The 18,806-nt window shown below is 40.3% G+C and overlaps 1 protein-coding gene across 2 annotated transcripts in view; it reads right to left on the bottom strand.

Annotated features, from left to right (window-relative positions):
* The window catches only part of entrep2 (endosomal transmembrane epsin interactor 2), an 84,821-nt gene that overhangs the window by 4,345 nt on the left and 61,670 nt on the right, over positions 1-18,806 (bottom strand). The window contains exons 3-7 of one of the 2 annotated variants that reach the window (XM_087173914.1): positions 13,030-13,140; positions 11,142-11,306; positions 4,453-4,560; positions 2,362-2,522; positions 478-613 (exon numbers count right to left, since the gene is read on the bottom strand). In XM_087173914.1, coding sequence (XP_087030040.1) covers positions 478-613; positions 2,362-2,522; positions 4,453-4,560; positions 11,142-11,306; positions 13,030-13,140 — 681 coding nt within the window. The remainder of the gene's footprint in view (positions 1-477; positions 614-2,361; positions 2,523-4,452; positions 4,561-11,141; positions 11,307-13,029; positions 13,141-18,806) is intronic. The other variant, XM_023405974.2, reaches the window with a different exon arrangement.

Genomic DNA, 18,806 nt, shown 5'->3' with positions numbered 1-18,806 from the left:
GCACATGAGACAGTTACTTTTAACTGTAAACTATGAGATGCAGTGAAGCCTGACATGACGGTCATGGGAGACCGCCTCAGAAAGGCTGAAACAGCAGATGATACTCAGATTAAATCTGATTTACAGACCTAACAGTCAACATCGCAAAATGCAGATGCTAGAATTTTGGTCCAAAAATGAAATGCATGTATAGTAGCAAAACCATTTTAACACATAATAAAAAAAAACATTTAGGCCAGTCATTTAGCACAGAACATTTGAGAAATCACATCAGTTGGTCAAATTTGCTTTTATACTCACATCATAAGACAATCCGTTTGCTGGCAAGGTTTTTATTGCTCCTGCTCATACGCAATTATATATTATCATTATGTATGGTTAAAATTAAAAAGATGTCATTATTTGTCATATTTTCCTTGGAAACAAAGGAGGTGATGAACTGCCCTATGCTCCGTTGCCTTTAGGTATTTCCCTCACCTGGCTGGCAGGGGTCTGCCCCACCACGGACTCATATGGAGGTGGCAGGTCAGTAGGGTACAGGGTCCCTGGGCTGTTGATGGGCACCCCATAGATGGCACTGAAGGGAGAATGGGGAAAGTCCAGGTGCAGGCCTCTGCCAGGGACATTAAAGCAGAGATTCAACTTAACAATAAACAAAAAACCCTAGAAATCCAAATCATATCACGAATAACAGAATACAGAGCACAGAGAGACGGGCACAGAGTATTTAAGAAACTGTATATAGCCTATTAAAAACATTGAGAAAGAAAGGAAGGATGAAAAATATCATCTTGTCCAGATGATATATACTGGCACTGTAACTCTATGTGCACCACCACAGTTTGATATGGTGCCAATTAAGAATACACAGCCATGCTCACAGTAATATCTTTTAATTACAACCCCATTCTCCTCTAAAGTGGCAGAGCATGAAATACATCCTGAGAGTTTCCACCAATCATCCGAGGCATGATGATGTCATGACACATCCCTAGCCCTGGGCAGGGACACCATAAATGCTTCCTCTGCCTTGTTTATATTTATGGCGTAACTGACACACAGATATGGCTTCCTGCCAAATGGCTACATCAGCAGCACTCTCTCTGGCAAGACCAAGAGAAAATGGAGGGAGTGATGAGGGAGGGGTCAACCGATCTTTCACAACAACTGAGAATCACGTATGTCACAGCTGCTTAATAGACGGGAAAGGCTCCAAACCGGCCATGGCTGATAATACCACATGTGACGGTCACAGTTAGACAGTAAACAGAGCCATGTCATGGCTGCTTAATATGATGGACATGGATTTGTGTCTGGATGCAAATGTTGCTTTTGAAATCTGCATATTCACCTTCTCATGGTAAATTCTAGGGTGATTCACATTAAATAAAGATGATAGACCCGTTTTCTAACCTTACAAAATCCCATAACTTAATAGACACAGACGCACAATACCAACAAGATGTAATAGACCTCATCCTTTTAGCTCCTCCCAAACTAAACATCCTGTTTCTGCGATGTGTCCCCTCTTGAGGGCTTTGTACCCCCAAAGACTTCCCCACAGTGCCTGACCTATGATCAATTTCTCTAATAACTGTGCAATCATTTTTGCTCCTTGCTTATTTATGACTACTTTTCTGTCATAGTCTGTGGATGGATAAGGATAGAGAGCTGCAAGAAACAGTTATAGGTTCCAATACCTGAATCCTGAATAATCCTAAATATCTAGTAGCCTATGTGTGCTATTGTGCCACTGGGCCAGGTGCAGTATCCTGAACTACTGATCACTTGCGACAAACCAGTAGAATTCATTAGTCTAACCACAATTAACCTGTAGTTTTTGTTCCACTTAATATAACAAATGCTAGGGTTATCTTGAATGCACTGCACTTTGCAAATAGTCATTTATCATTTCCAGTTATTTGGCTGTGCACATTGTTTTAATGTCACAAATGTTTTATGGGATATCATTAATGTGTTAATTTCCACCATGGTGGACAATAAAGCTGATTTGTAGTGTTTTGTATTGTACTGTAATAAGCAGCAACAACCAAAGTTTTGGCTTTTCCACTACGTAAATGAAATGATACAGGGTGAAGTGATACTGAAGATTTAAGATTTGGGGCTGTGCCAAGTATTTTGGGCTATGAGGCACTTATACATTTTTAAAGGGGGTTCTGATTTACAAGTAGACTATTGTGTATAATTAAATTGTCTTGTAACAGTTGGACTATATTCATTAGGAAATTTGCAAATGACAATTTTTATTGTGTTCTGTTCTGACGGTATCCCCATATCCCAGAACTTACATTTGCAACAGAGTTCAGGGAGCACTGAGAAAAGATGTGAGTAATACCTCACCTCTGTCCATCCATCGAGGGGGTGCAGGTGTACTCTGGGGGGTAGTAGGGCGGAGGGGGAATGGGAGGAATAAACTCATCAAAGTCCAGTGTTTGGTGGAGGATGGTTCCATGGGGGGTCATACAGTCAGCATTTAAGGCTCGCGCCCTGTGTGGCATAAACTGAAACACAGCAGAAAAAGAACCGTTGTCAGGTCTTTATTACACATGAGTCCTTATTCACTATTTTAACCCATACTTTTCCCAGGGGCAAATGACTATGCAAATGTGATCTTGTTACGGCACCTCCCTGCTGTTATTACAAGCAGTTACACATATTTAAATCTGTGCTGTTGGTCACTCAACAAGCTCCACTGCAGCAACTACAAGTCAAGCGCCTTGCTCAGGGGCAATTCAACAGCTGTTTTTAAAGAGCTGCACAATCACTCTACTCACTCAGACTTTTCTAAGTGGGACAACTTTTCCAGTCACAGCCAGCCTGCTTTTCTAATCTCCAGGCTGCCACTGCTGATATTGACTTGGCTAAATTTACTGAGCTAACACGTCTTTTGGTAAATGGGAAACAAGGCCATTCGGTAAGACTGTCAGGGACAGGACACAATGCTTTTGTCCTTTACTCCTCTGTGAATCAATAGTTGGATGCCACCGTGTTCAGCCGCTTCACCTGATAGGGATTCTCCTGCTGGTGTGCATGTCTGCCTTGGCAATTACTTTTATCAAATACTGTAATTTCCTAACTTCATGTGAGTCTAGTGTCTTCATGGCATGTCTGTTCATTCAAATGCACTCTGCTTTACATAAAATAATATGCAAAAATACTCGTGTGTATGTATTTATACCTGCAGGTGTCCACAGTAAGGATGCTGTGAGAATGATCTGTCTACATCTCAGATAATCTGTGCTGGGCACTGAAGCACAGACTGCTGTGAATTAAGGCCTTATGTCAAGAAGAGAACGATTTCCCATTTCCATTTTAATTGCTGTGCAATACAAACAGCTTCTGATGAATTCATCTTTGCCCTCTTATCATTATATGCATCTTCTTTAAAAGGAATAGATTTTGTGTGAAAGAGTAGTAAAACACAATGGTCTGTTTTATTTCTATGACCCTTCCCCAGGGTTCAAGAAAGTTATTATCCAACTGTCTATCCCAGTTTAAAGAATAACAGAACATAACTCAGTAAATTAATGTCAGAATTATATATAGTTGCTTAATATGTTTTTATAACGGCAATCGAATTTGATCATGATTTTTTTTTATCATTGCCTTCAGTTGCCTCAAAAATTACAGACTTCACATCAGTTAGCAGCAGTCACATAAAACTATAGATCTTCAATGATGTGTAACTGGCATGAAGATGACACTAACAGTGTATTCCGTACTCTAAGTTCAACTTAGTTTATTGCATTGGCTAATAGCTGAGATCAACTGCGGATTTCCCGTTTCTTCAAAACTCACATCAAGCCCCGAGCGCCAATTTTATCATCTACACTCATTTCACCATGGACAAACTTTACAGCATAGTTCATAAAATGTGTAAAATCTTCTTGTACCGCATTTTTACGGCAAAGAAATTTCATATCTGGTATGGTGTTGGCAGTGTTGCCCTACCTCTCCAGTTGTTGATGTGTTTAGAGGCATGCTTGGCCATGCTAATTTCCCTCATGACTGAAAGCATTTAGCTGCTGGTAATAGTTTCATTGTTTCACATAAAATGACAAAACAGGGTCATACTGAGGACGGTGTACCTCTGAGGAAGAAAAGCCATAGAGATGTTAAGCTGTTTTCTTCGATTTCAACATATTGTTGAGATGCAGGGGGGACACTGAAGCGGGAGGTCCTGATGGCAATTGACCTTCACTGTGTGTGTTTATATTAAGTTGTATTTACCAAGCAGGATGATTCAACCAAAAAATTCAAACATTACTCTCCCACCATCTTAAAAAGAAAAATGATAAAGGCTGGCACATCATTCCTGACCCTGCGTGTGTTTACCTAACCTGATGATGGTGATGTTCAGACTTCAGGGTGGTCACTGAAAAGAAAATAAAGTCAGCTACTGTCGTCGCCATCCCCTCCATCACCACTCACCATCTGCAGCACATCAGTTGAGACCATCTGCATACAGCACATGGCAGTGGCCAGAGCACACACAATGGTGGAGATGACGTTAAGGGCACATACGCTGAACAGCAGCTCCTAAAGTAGAGCGGGGAGAGGAGGAGACTGTTAGAGGAGCAGGGAACAAAAGAAGAGGAGGAAGAGTGTGGAGAGACGACGGGGGTGTGAGAGAGAAGGTGAGGAGAGGAGAGAGGGAGAGAAGACAGTTGATATTGTGAACTTATTAAATATGAGGGATATTAGAACAAAGACAAGTGAATATGGGATATAAGGCAATAAAAACACACAAAAGATTGAAGGTGACACAAACGGCGCTGACGTCATCAGTAAGGTAACCAAGTTTAGAAAAGCACGGCAGGATGGCACAACGGTGTGAGAACACCTCTACAGATATCTGGTTTAGTAAGACAAGCAAACAGCAGTAAAAAGAGTCCAATCTGTATGGTTAACATATTTAAAATACATTCAAAAACTGATTAAAAGAAATATGATGTCTGTGTACATGATTGCCTAACAAAAAAACTCAATAATATAGGGAAAACGACCTCATAATTATCCAAGGTTAAGCATGAGCATATACATGTTCACACTCTGGCAGTGCAGTGAACAGCAAGAGGACAAACCACTATTGAATCTGTCAGCAAAAATAAATGTGCATGCTGGTGAAATACTAGCCTAGCACCCCGAATCACAGAAAAGACTTATGACTGCAGTGCCATTATGCTGCTGTTTGTGCTATTTGTCTAACAGGTAGAAAATAATCTTTAAGTTGGTCCATTTTTAAACCACATTGAGTTTTGAATGTCCTAACAAATTAACCTATAATAACCATAATGTATGAATCCTGTTCCTGAAGCAGCGCACAGGAACAACAATCCCACTTGCCTGGAAATTGACTACGGGAATAGCAACTGTCTGGCACACAGATCGAGAGGAGAGGATGGCAGCAGCTTCTATTGCTGCTTCAAAATGAGAAAAAATAAATATCATGTACATATGTGTTTAAAATTGTTCTCTGTGATCAGGAGTCCTCTTATATGTTTGAATACAACTACATAACATGCGCTGCTTTTCTTAGTAAAGTTCACCAGGTTCATATGTGAAAATAAAATTCACTTAAACAAATGTGTGATGCATGATAATATTATTATCAGTGCTATTATTATCAAACATTATAAGACCATCAAATGATGAGAAGGCGGAGGAGAGAAAGCCAAAGCAGCGGTGAATATGTGGCAGACTTTTACTTCGTGATATATTATGTATTTATGAATTATATCATATTGAACAAAGCTGTCCCAGAATATCTATAAATATAGCAATATTATTCCTTAAAAACAAGAATAAGAAATACGTTCAGCACTGGCATTAAAATCCCACTACATGTTCACTTTTTTTTTTTTTTGTAGGCACAGGTTCATTAAGGAAACACCCATAAAACTTTTTTTGGGTGTTTTCCAGCCTGTCGCACAGATTATTCACTAGATTCAGGAGGCACAAAATTACCAGTGATGTTAAAAACACCACTTGTGTTAGCCTTCTGATAATCTGCAGAGAGGACAGCTGTCCCCCCCTGCTGAGGTCTGTATGAAGTAATGGTTTGTTTTCAGGGTGCAGGTACCTTGATTTCCTAAAGGAGGTCCCACCCAGATCCAATGATTCACTTCCCTTCCCTTTAAAGTACTTGATGTTAAATGGATTAAGTTGGCAAGTGAGGAATTCAGAATTACCAGCCCTGCAACTGTTTCTCAAACATGTTTGATATCCAGTAACTAGCTGCCAAAGATCAAGTCTGAGTGAGCTGGAGGTTAAAGCAGAGATGATGCCAGTTGGAACCAGTGAGCTTGAAGTTGTGCAGTGCCAAACATAAAATACAACCAGCTCATGTTTGTCTTGGACGCTAACAGTTTTGGAACATGTTTTGTGTTGGAGGAAAGTCTGGAGGACTTGTGGACGAAGCACAAGTCTTTCTGACATTTTAAACTGAAAATCACAACCAGTCGTTAAGTAGAGCTGGTGAAAGGAGACCTGCTTTTAGCTTAGTGAGAATTACAGTGTTTTACACGACTGGTGTGAAGACTGACAAGGGTGAAAGTGAAGATTCAACCTTTTAACATATTGAGGCTTCAAGATTAAATACCGTGTTTTGTACTGTAAAGTTTTGTGTAATTGCCCAAAGGCAAAATATATGAAAGCACTGGGGGGAATAAAGCATCATACATTGGAGATGAGTGGTGCCACTTGTAATGCCGCTCTATTCCAGTGGTGCCTGACGTCCACCTTTGCTCCCGTCATAATTACCATGGCCACTAGAGGACTTTGTCACTTCAATATAAGAATGTCATTATGGGGCAATTGCTGAAAAGACAGATGCTGTGTGACACGACTGCTGGATGTTGCTTAGCAATAAAACGTAACTACAAGTCTTAATAAGCTGCTTGCACAAACAACCCATGGGGCGTGTTTTAAGGGAGGACGGTGTCTTGTGATGACCAAGTGGCCATTGGTTTGAGTTCATCTCAGCACATTTAACATCAGATGTCAGTCTGCCCCTAAAAAATGCATTACCATACAATTATAACAATTTTTTTGATTTTTGAATTGATTACAATAAAAGAGTCGTAGTGTTTAATAAAAGAAGTTATGATGTTCACCCCAAAGTCCCAAGCTGCTGTATGTCAATTTCTGCCTTAAAAAGGCAGGGACACCAACTGAAAAAACTTTCAAAAATGGCTGACATTTATATCAATGAGATTTGTAGGAGCTAAAACATAACAAAATACTATATGGTGATTTGAGTCCACATTGGCAGTGAGACCTGTATTCAAGACAGCTACTGCTAATTCCCTACAAGAGTGGCACCTGCTGCCCAGTTTGACCACAACCTTACAGTGGCAGATTGCATAGCACTCTGCCTTCCACAGATCTTAATTGTTTTTTTCAAATCACTGATGCTAATCTGTTATCTCTCGAACCGTGACGTTCTTGACCAGAAACAAACTGTACACATGCCTCCAAGTAGCTGCTCCCTCTAGCCCCCCCTCACAGCAAAGAGAAGCAAGCTGCTTTTCTCCAGCCAACATGGAGTTTCTGTTGATAGTCTCAGTGCAGGTCACAGCACTGACCTCCTGCTTTCCTCGGCATCCCCAAGCAGCTCTTTACAGTGTCTGACAGAAAACCCAGGACACCCCCCAGGAAGCCCTATAGCAGTTTCAGGGAGGGCAGTCCAGTCTGTTGGCAAAGCCCCTAAGAGATTTTCTAACATCCAATGGCAATGGCAGGAAGCAGCAGTTGTTGTAGCTCTGTGATGCCACTTCCCATTAAGTATTAAATTCACAGTCTCTGTAGTAAAGGAAAAGCTGTTTTCATACTAAGAGTCTTGCCCCTCCACACAAGTTCATCTCTGATCTACAGAGCATAGTGCTGTGGTAGCCCATGCAACTGTGATCTTTTTGATTCTTTTTTGCCGCGTGGAGCTGGAAAGCTTTTGCTCTGGAGTGCAGGTGGATCACACCCTGAACTCCTAGATGGACAGGAAGTGTAGAAAATAACATCTTATCCACTGATGCCCAAAAGAAATAGATGTTGTTGGGTTTTTTTGTATTTCTGCCTAAAAGTTATTATGGAAGGTTAATACTTCCTCAAATGCTGAGACCAATGTTTTTCAACTCAGGTACAGCTTAATCAGTTTTATAGGGTCCTGACACACCACCCACCCTCTACTAGTCTGCAAGTAGTGCTGACAAAGATAGATTGGTGATCTTCATGTCACCTCACATCCATGGTAAAAATGTGAATTTACCTCAAAGACTAGATCTCCAGCTGGCTGCTGACATGCATGCCTGTCCTGCACCTCTATGAGAGGAAATATAGTAACTAACCCTACTGCTGAACACCAGGGACAAAGATGCAAATAAATCTGGAATTTCAGTCCATGTGCATGTGAGTCGGTTTACTGAAATATGTTCACTGTCAATCATTTATCTGTGTCTATGACAGTAAATGTAGTTTTTCCAAACAAATCCTCTGACAGCAAAGCTGGAGATCATAAGTTTCAAACTGCAAACATCTTGTAAAACACGAAATATTCAGGATGGCTTCATCTGAGCAATTTTTTTGTTATGGTAATCCATCTGCCTTGCAGATATGAGACAGTGCATTTCTGTGATTTCCCTTGTGACCACAATGTACATAATGACATAATAAATACTACAAGGAAAATGTAATGATACCTCTAGAGAAACTGCTTAACATGCCTGCTCACCAGATATTTAACCCCTAGAAGAACATTGCCCCGAGCCAGTCAGTTACACAGAAAGGTTACACATCCGCCCCCTTACAGGAAATCACAAATTATCTCAGTACTCCCTCCCACTGATTATTTACAGCCTTAGGCAGTGTAACGAACAGAAAGAGAGCAGGGAAATTAAATGTGCTGGCAAAAGGTAGAATGACACATATCAGCAGCGATGTGGATAAGTCTAATTGCCTTTTTAAAAACAAAACTTTTACATGTAGAAGAGCTGCTGTCAAAAATGAGTTAATAAGCAAGAGAAGGTGGTCTGGTCTACTACTTAGTCTACCTGCTGTGATAATTCAGTACCCCCCATGTTCTGTGTATTTTCATGACAAAGGAACTATATGGCAGCTGCGGGCGAGTTCATTAGGATCAACGAAAGCCTAACAGCCATCTGAAATGGCCGAGGACTCTGGGGACTTGGGCGTGACAGCTTCCTCTTAGACATAATTCAACACATCTGACCACTTTGGCACTTAATAAAGGTTTATAGCACCAATTCCCATATCTCTTTTAATGAGCTATGATCACAATGACAAATGTGCTTGATCTTTCCTCTTTTCATAAGCATGCTTCATCCTAAGAAGTCTTTTATTTGGTTATCAATGTTTTATAATCAATCAGGGACATAAAATGAATGGATATGATTATCGTTATCCAATAAAGGCACAGTAGCACATACTGTATATCATTCCTGCAGACACTCCGAGTCAAGATAATCTACCGAGATCATGCACCAGCCCAGGCTGGATACACACTGCATACTAAAAAGACTGCCTCTTGGGGAAAGACAAATGCTCTTGCCATTCTCCACTTCCTGCTCAATTAATCTGAGACTGAACACTTTGTTTTGTCATTTGACTGTTCTCACAAGGGATATTTTACGCAGCGAGAGATGGACACTTGGAGACATCAGATCAAACAACTACTGACTGCTACCCAAGTTATATTGTATAATATGGTATTATCAGAGAAGTGACAAGACGAGTCTGTGATCATTCCAATGGCTCTGTGAGGCTGCACTGAGTTACATCATTGCTTTGAGCTAAATGCTAATGTCAGCTCGCTATCATGCTCACAACAGCTGTTCAAATGTGCCGCTGTTTAGCAGGTATAATGTTATCCATCTTAGTGTGTTAGCATGCTAACATTTGCTAATCAGCATTATAAACACATTGGACAAATGTCCAAAAGTGAGCTGTGATAAACACTTGCACTCACAATTAGGGGCCTATAGATGACAATAACTGTGAGTGGATGTTAAAAGGTAAAATTTACAGTCAGTTGCAACTTCTCAGTTTCAATTTGTGCTATTGAATGTGCACATTTCTGACTTACGTAAAAGCAACTCTACTGGCAGTTTTATCAGTGTGGTCTCTATGATATAGATGGTAATTTTCTACTGAGAGAAAAGAATAGGGGATATTTGGAGCTAGCCATGACTCAGAAACCGCCATGACATGTGTGTCTGACTGCACAAGCATAACCCAATTTGTCCATTTTGGGAGCAAGACTTTAAGACATATACTTACAATGCAAATTTTAAAACTTCGAGTTCTACCAAGCTGAGACAGAGCAGATGGATTTTTTCTAATTCCTATGCCCCTGCGCGCAAGAAAACTTTGAATTTTAATATCGTCTCGTTGATGACTTGAGCCATAGCCTCCAGAGTGTTGTTTAGAAGAAGAGAGCATAATAACAAGTGTTGTCTTGGATACTGGTACCTGATCGTTTGATATGATTCTTTCTGTGGAAAGCAAACAGTCTGAATCATGATTAAAAAAAATTAACTCTCATGTGAATAGTGCAGGGGTAGTTAGGTTGGCTATTATTCACAATTACTGAGATATTAAAACCAGGGGGAGTATCATAAAAATGCATCTGACTTATGACACCTGGGTCCGATCCATTTTTATGATGCAGTTTTTGCATTTATCTCTCAGTCTGGCTACCCCATTGGATTCACCAACACCAACAATAGTGACATCACAGAGTGCGACTGAAACATGGCTGCAGCCTGTATACATCAGCAAATACCTTCTTACTGGGTGCAACAGATGAGTTAATACAGTGACAAAACACTGTCTGGCTACAATGATGCACTGTGTTCTACAAATGTACTCAGTGTACATATGATGTTGTTACCAAAGCTACCAGTGTAGACAGGTTAGATGCCACAACACCAATCCAATATGCAGTTTGATCTGCACTCAGTTAAAGACTGGATTTGAGAAATTAATCCAATTTCACTGGAGTCTAAACACATTCCAACATGTACAGAATGTTTTTTTTTTTTTTACATGTGAAAATACCAAAGCTCTCACATCCAGTGCTATGTAAACACATGCAGGCTCCCACGCACCTTGAGACGGAGGCGTATGGTATTGCAGTCCCTCAGTGGATTCAGTTTCAGTGTCTCTCCCAGGTTGTTGCAGCTCGAACTCTGCTGTTGTAGCTCGCAGCATACACACACTCCATCGCTGTCAAACTTGAGCTGGTGGGGAGGAGGGGGGAACACACATCCGCACTCATGCATGAAAGCCACATACACAAACACACACACACACACACACACATGCACAGAGACAAACAAACAAACACACAGGCACAGATCAGACCTAAGCTTAGTGTTCTGAAGTATTTTCTCCAAAAATAACATTGTGTATGTTATAAACAAGGTCGTATATGAGCTGTATTTTCAATAAAAGTATGTTGTCAAAAAGACAAAATACACATGAGAATAATAATATATTGTGACGGAGAAAGGCAGCTGCACTTCAAGTGTACAAGACAAAGACTGTAAGATATGAGGAGCTACCCAGGGAGGGATGGAGGTAGAGCATACCTCTGCTATGTGTCCCAGATAGAGAGAAAGCAGGACATGAACCCAACAAGTATGGGTTAATTACATTGGGGAGAGGAGATGAGGAATGTTAATATTTCAGTCACAACTGGGGGACGGTCTCTCGGGAACCACACAAAGCAGTGAAGTTGGTCTACTCAGCTTGTGTAAGGAGAAAAGCTGCTGCTAATGTGGAAGTGGTTGGGTTAGTGGGTTGGGTGCTGGATGAGTCACAAGGGACTTCTTCAGTTTTGAAAAAAGATCAGAACCCCTGGTGCTGTAAATTCGACTTAAAAAAAAAAAAAAATCAGCTTTGCATCTCATTATGAAAATGTGAAGGCTGATCACCAGCTACAAGCAGAAAAAGCTTAGTAAGCCTTATTTTGAAGTGTGCTGGATTCTCCTGTTCCCATGGTGTTAACACCACTGCTGGAAACACAAGAGTGGAGAGCATCTGGTTGAAACCACTTGTGAAAAACATTTCACTTCATTTAAGGGTGAATTTCCACCATTTTTACGCATGAATCTCAGTTTACCACAGTCACAGGGAGCAATACTCAGTGAGTCTGAGACAATAAGATGATATTATCGCCTGTCTTTGGCTTGGTAACAAAAACTTACAGTGCATTACACTTCATCAGTACTGGTACACTGGAGGTGTAATATATAATGTCTGGAGTATTCCTTCAAAGTTGTTTATCTGTTTTTTCGCAAGCTTCAGTTCTGGCGAAGATGGAGGTGACAATCATGAGCCATTAGTCACTAACAGACAAAGCTCTCTTTCGCTGCTGACTCAGTTGTGCAGCTTGCTGAGAACAGAAGTGCTGTCAATGTGGACTCACGCTCACACTGACTTCATAGTGACTGGCTTGACTGTTGATACCAACTACAACACTGCAACAACAAAATATAACACAAGCTGTGCACTTACAAGTGAAACCCCACAGCTTTTGAGGTGATGCAACTCATTCCAGGGATGAACCCTCTGAACCTCGGGCTGTTTTCGTCTTTATTTACAGGCTTGAGGTAAATAAAGGAGGCAATTAATTGTATTTTCAGAGTCTGCTAGAGTATGTTTGGCTATAAATAGTTTTTTTTTGTAGGGTTAGGGTTAGAGGTTTCAATATACAGCTTATAACAGATGATACTGTTAGTTAGGCGTGGCCACACCTGAGCCCTGGTTTTTTTTTTTATACATTTGAGCAAATCTGCACCATGGAAGCTCAAGTTGGAGATACTGATATCACTGCAAAGAGTAAGTTAGTCTGATTTTTTATGCATATTGCATTAATCAGGTTCAGACATTTGATTCAAGAAAAAAAAAAGAATTGTACAATATATATCATCCCCACTTTTTCAAGTGTATAAAGTATAAAGAGTGCATAGCTTAAGGTCCAGTTGGTCTCACCAGCTGACAGTCTTCCAGAGAGTTGACCAGCTGAGCATTCTGGCAGGAGAGGATGGAGCCCGCCAAGTTGAGCATCACACACACTGCTGACAGCAGCATGAAGAACGTGATCTGTGACAGAGGAAGAGGAGAGAGAGGGGAAGAGAGAGACAAATGGAGAAAAAAAGAAGGACAGCATAATGTCAAAATGTTGCTGCTTACTAACAGCGATTCAACACTCTTTCTGATACTGCATGTGACAGCAGCTGTAATTCCAGAGGCGCAGTGTACTTTGCTAATCAATCGTCACTCAGTGATTTCAACAGATCAGAGGAAGAGGAAATGAGCGCTGATGTGGAGAGAAATCGATAACCTGTTTTTCCTCAGACCTCCAGAGTCTGAAGACGAGAGAAATCATAATTACAGAAAAGCTTTCCACCCAATGACACAAGAAACAATTTATTGACAGATGAAAATTCTCCACCCACAGTTAGTCACAGATCCACATGCACACACACTAATGCCACAGAGCTAATATTTCTCTACACCCCAAGCTGACAGAGCTGGCAGCTTAAGTCTAGTGTACTTCTACTCCAAACGTCCCCTTGGCCTCTATTGGTCGGGGTAAAGGCTTCTTTTTATTTTCTAGCCTAGCAGAAATATGACTGCCGTTTCTGGTACTTTAAATTACAGGTTAGGAGTAACAGAAAGAGTTTTAAAACTGACAGCAGACAACCAGCCCGCTCTGTCCAGGAAATTGTAAACCAGGCACCAGCCTTTTCTGTTTTGTGGGAACATGATGACAGCGGCAGAGCTCAACAAACTCATAATTGGACAATTTAAATAAAAATCACAATAATAGCCTAAAGTTTGTTTTTACAAAATGTTGGAAAAAAAGTCCGGGAATAGTGTCCGTGGAGGACATTAAGGAGGAGTTAGACAGATATGAAGGTTGCTGAGAACACACATACACAGATGGAGAGGAGGAGAGAGGGACAACAGTGCAGGAATTGGAGGTGGCATGTAATAAACAGATGGAGCGATAAAGTTTAAATGCTTTTCACCACGGCAGAAAAATTGAAAGATTGAGAGGTTGATGGGCGAGCCTGAGGAGCAGGTCTTTGGATGGCGAGGTGGAAAATCAGAGAAAGAGAAAAGAGTGAAGGAAAATGCAAACAACACAATGAAAAAAATTAAATAAATGAGGCAGCCATTGATAGACAGCGACAGAGACATGCATGAGTGGGGACAGACAGAACAAGACTCTGCGGTCCCATGGTGCATTGATGGTGATGATGTGTAGATTTGATTAATTAGCATTTCATTTGAATGGGATATCAGCTGTCTGGTCCTCTGGTTGATTAGAATAAAAATAAAGTCCTCCAGAAACAGCACTGAAATCTGCAGTGATCTGGTATATTCAAAACTGCAGGTCACATGAGGCGATGTGGCCCTGACAGACACATACACAACATTATGAAACTGACAAATAAGAACACTTTAATTTACAGATCTGCTATTTCCTTATCATTTCTTAAAAGTTTCCTGGGAAGAAACATGTAGTTTGAGATTAATTACAGGAAAAAGAGAGACAAATTTCTGAGACTGTTATTTTAGTGTCGTCTAATTAGTTGTGTTGAGTTCATTACTGACTTCCAGATAAAAGAAATTACTCCATTTAAACCTCAGTGAACATTTATAACTTATTCAATTATCATTGGAAACTATTCTTCATTTATTGTATCATTGTTTGTAAAAACATGTCACGTGTTGCATGTTTAGCTCACCTGCTATCCTCTGAATAAAACTCTCAAGGTTATAATACCTCAGCATTTATAAGTAACTACAAGTGTAACTGATCACTCTCTAATTAACCTGTAATTAGCAACAAATGATATGGTTGATTACAGGAAACTGCTTAAGAAAATTTGGAAATAAACTGGAACATACAGACCTGTAAAATCAACAACACATTCACTACTTTGTACCATCAGTGTTTATGAACAGTTGACCGGCTCAGCTACAGAAACACTGTGTACAAATGTACTATCTGCCCAAAAATGCTAAAACCTGAAGATTTCACTTCCACACTACTCAATGACCTATGTTCTTCAACATCTTTAACGGATTATGCACAACTAGACTTACCAGGAAAGATTTTACATAAATTCGGCTGTTTCCTCAAACTGAATCACAAAATGGGACTGACTGACTGACACAATGATACAATTGGCACAATGTTGTTTAACCCAATTTCATAGCAAAACATTAAACAAAATTCAAACAGACCAGCAAAGAGCAGTGAGTGAACAATTATGCGTGGTATCGTCCAGCAGTGTGGAAGTCGATGATTTTTCCAACTTTAAAGTTACTTAAGGAAGCTTAAGTTAAGTAATAAAAGGGAATATTGCACGTCTTTATTTATCTTTGAGAGGCTTACCTGCAGAATCACCGGTAATATAAATAAAAATGTTCACATAAATCAATATGAAGCTTTGAGCGTTAGAGTAATCATAAAAAGCCAGACCATGCTGACTGATGGCAAAGCTTCACATACACAGCATATTACCAACATTACTGTATCATTTCTGTCATTTCTGTCAAGTGAACCTAATTTGCATATGAAAACAGGATCAAACCATCACCTGGGCAGAACATGAATTTCATTTTATAAATTAGATGCTGCTGTAAATAACAGGTGTGACTGATTTTCTCTCCACTATAATGATGTTTGACGGCGTTTATGTGCACGGGACTGAAGTCTCTCTCCCAGACAGATGGAATCTACTTATTGCAGATATGGACCTTAGAGAATGATCAGGGTTTCTACTCCTTCATAGTCAGGAGTTGTTTTGGTTTTTTAAACTTATATTTGTACAGAAAAATAAATAAATTAAAGCTGAAGCAGTATGAAATATCACTAATGCAAGCGTGGCTTTACATTTTAAAATATTCAAACTAATTTCAAGTGCCAACTGGGATTTATTTCTTTTTTATGCAGGATACAACAGGCAAATCTGACTCCTCTTCAGTGTGAAAATGAGTTTGGTATTGCAGGAATACTGTCACCACTGGTTATCCACAGAAAGACAGACCTTTGTCCCAACATTCATACCGGCTCATATACTACAGATTACTGAGTGTGACAGTAATAGTTAACATTTTCCGAGTGCTGTTCTGCAGCAGTGAACAACGAGCAGAGAGCAGCTTCATTACTTCACACGGGAGTGCAGGAGCGTTTAAGTTGAATGATGCCATGACAATAACTATCGCAACGAGGATATTATAATGCACAAACCAATGACACTAAAAGCTCCTTCCCTGACACACAGGCCATAAGTTGTTTTTTTTAATGAAACCTCTCCGGGTTTGTCTTGTTGCCAGCTGAGCCAGTCGGATACAAGGCTGTGTCTCAGACAATAACCAGCTGCAGATTCAACTGGGGAGGAAGCAATCTCTCTTTATGAAAGCTCTTCTGCCAGAGCAAGCTGCCATAACATCACGCCAATTTAAGAGATTATATATGTATATATATATATATGTATATATATACATACACGGTTTTTAATTTGTGTCAGGTGAAACAACAAAGCCTGTGCCACCGAACTTATTGGTTTGGAATCACTATCCAACGCGCAAATTGTAATTTTATACAACAATGGCAGGAGGTCCCGCAATAAATCCTTTTAATTCGTTCTCTCCAGGCCTGGGTGTCACCTGTGTATCCCCCATGCTCTCTCTCTGCTGAGCTGATTGTCACGCTTGGCCCCACACCAATGCCTTCTCATTACCATGTAGGATCACATAGCACCATTTAGCTGCTACTCATTAATTACTGCTGTGCTGCCCTCTGCATGCCAAAGAGGAAAACACACACACACAAACACACACACACACACATTTACACATTTACACACAGACACAAAAAAAGCCACGCACACGCCACTCGGCCGTACCGAGGCAGATTTACGCTGCATGTCATCATCACATCGTTTAGCACTCACTGTGGAGGATAATACACCACAATACAATCATCATTCATCTCCATGACACACACTCATAGATTACAATATAAGACCCAGAGTTCAGGTGTATCACTGTAATTCTCTATAACTGTCACTGAGGTGGGAATCATTTGCCTTGAGCTTCGCCTCTTTCTATCTGTCATCCAGCTGCAGTAGTTCTTCAGACTGCAGAGAAAAAGGGATGGTGCTTTGGATGAACCAAGAAAAAAAGATCAGACTGGTGAGTTTTGCGCTGGAGAGGCGTAGGTGCTGCATTGACCAGGGTATTATCTTAACGATACCCTGTGGAGTTTTTGACCACTAGTAGCGTTATGGAATAATATTTTTACAAGTGGCTACCTGTTTTGTTTGTGAACACAAGCACATGAATGTCCAATGGTTTTACACTATTCCACTGATCCACAGCTGGTGATAATGTGCCAAGAAACACAGCAATGTGTCAGCAAAGGCAGGGTGGAAGAAGAAGCCTGGCTAGTACATGTGGATGTAAACAATGCAGGATACAAACATGATTTAATGTTTCAGTTAGGGAGCTTTGATTGATTTTATCACCTTTGGACAAAGGCAGGCTAGCTATTGCCTCCTGTTTCCAGTCTCTGTGCTAAACTAAGCTAAGCTAAGCTAAGCTAAGCATCTGCTATCAATTCAGCAATTACACAAACTCTAAACATCCATTCAAACGCTTCTCGTCTTTCTATTGTAAAGCTCTCCCCATCTGTCTTTGCTGCCACCACCACCAACAACAACCAGAACAAATAACAAGCTCATTTATCACCTCTGCTTATTTGAAGAGGCACGATTCAGAGATAAGCACCTCACTGAGGAAACTGGACTGATGCAGCAGCAAGCAGTAACAGGCTTTCTATTGGTGCAATATAAATCAACCAATTAGGAAAACAAAGATATTTAATGGAAATTTGATGTCATCTATCATCAACTGACAATTTCTGCAGTATTTTGAGCGGAAATGTTTGAATATTTTATTAGGAATGTGTGACCTAAAGTTAAAGACAACACATTTCATGTATATCAGGTGCAGAATGTGCAGTTAAGACTAATGTGGTGTGGCAACATTTAAAGAAGCCTTTTTTGTAAAGACATCATGACCTATAGCTGGGGTATAATCCTCTGGGGTGCCGCAGGGCAAATTAACCACAGATTGGGCCGTTTTGACCAGAGGGGATTTGTGTAAAAAGAGAATTTGTAAACAGTGTTAGAGTCCTCCGACTGCAGCACAAATTAGTATTTAGTCTGCAGCAGTACTGCGACACAACACTATTTATTTTCAATTATCCCAGAGCCACAAGAGATGGAAGTAATGTTGTTTTGTTTTTGCTGCTGCTCAGCAGATCACAAACCCGCTGCTTCAGTTTCCTTCTGATACTGTATATCAATCCTCAGACCCCTCCAGAGCTCAGAAACAGTTGTGAACAAAAGACACTTTAAGGACAGTAAAAGATTATTAATGATTATTCATCAAGGGGAAACATTATGATATATTGGCATTAGAAGCCTCCAAATCCAGTAAATTGTTCTTCTGCTTTAAGTAATGTAAAAATATGCTGAAATACACACAACCTGGGGGTTAAGCTACAATCAGAAAAGAACACAAAGTGATTCTCCTGGCAGCCCTCCCACTGACTTTATAAACACACAAGAAAAAGCAATTCCAGGGCTGCGACAGCTGGTTCTCATTGGTTCCCACTGTTAACTGAGGTCACTTTCTACCTTTCTGCTCCCTCGTCCAACTGTGGGCCATGGGGTATATTTATG

This window comes from Seriola lalandi, unplaced genomic scaffold, assembly GCF_002814215.2.
Source record: "Seriola lalandi dorsalis isolate HSWRI2012SDOR001 ecotype SW California unplaced genomic scaffold, Sedor1 jcf7180002054291, whole genome shotgun sequence".
Taxonomy (NCBI): domain Eukaryota; kingdom Metazoa; phylum Chordata; class Actinopteri; order Carangiformes; family Carangidae; genus Seriola; species Seriola lalandi.
The sequence above is the reverse complement of the archived record's forward strand: the minus strand, read 5'-3'. Positions and strand labels throughout refer to the sequence as shown.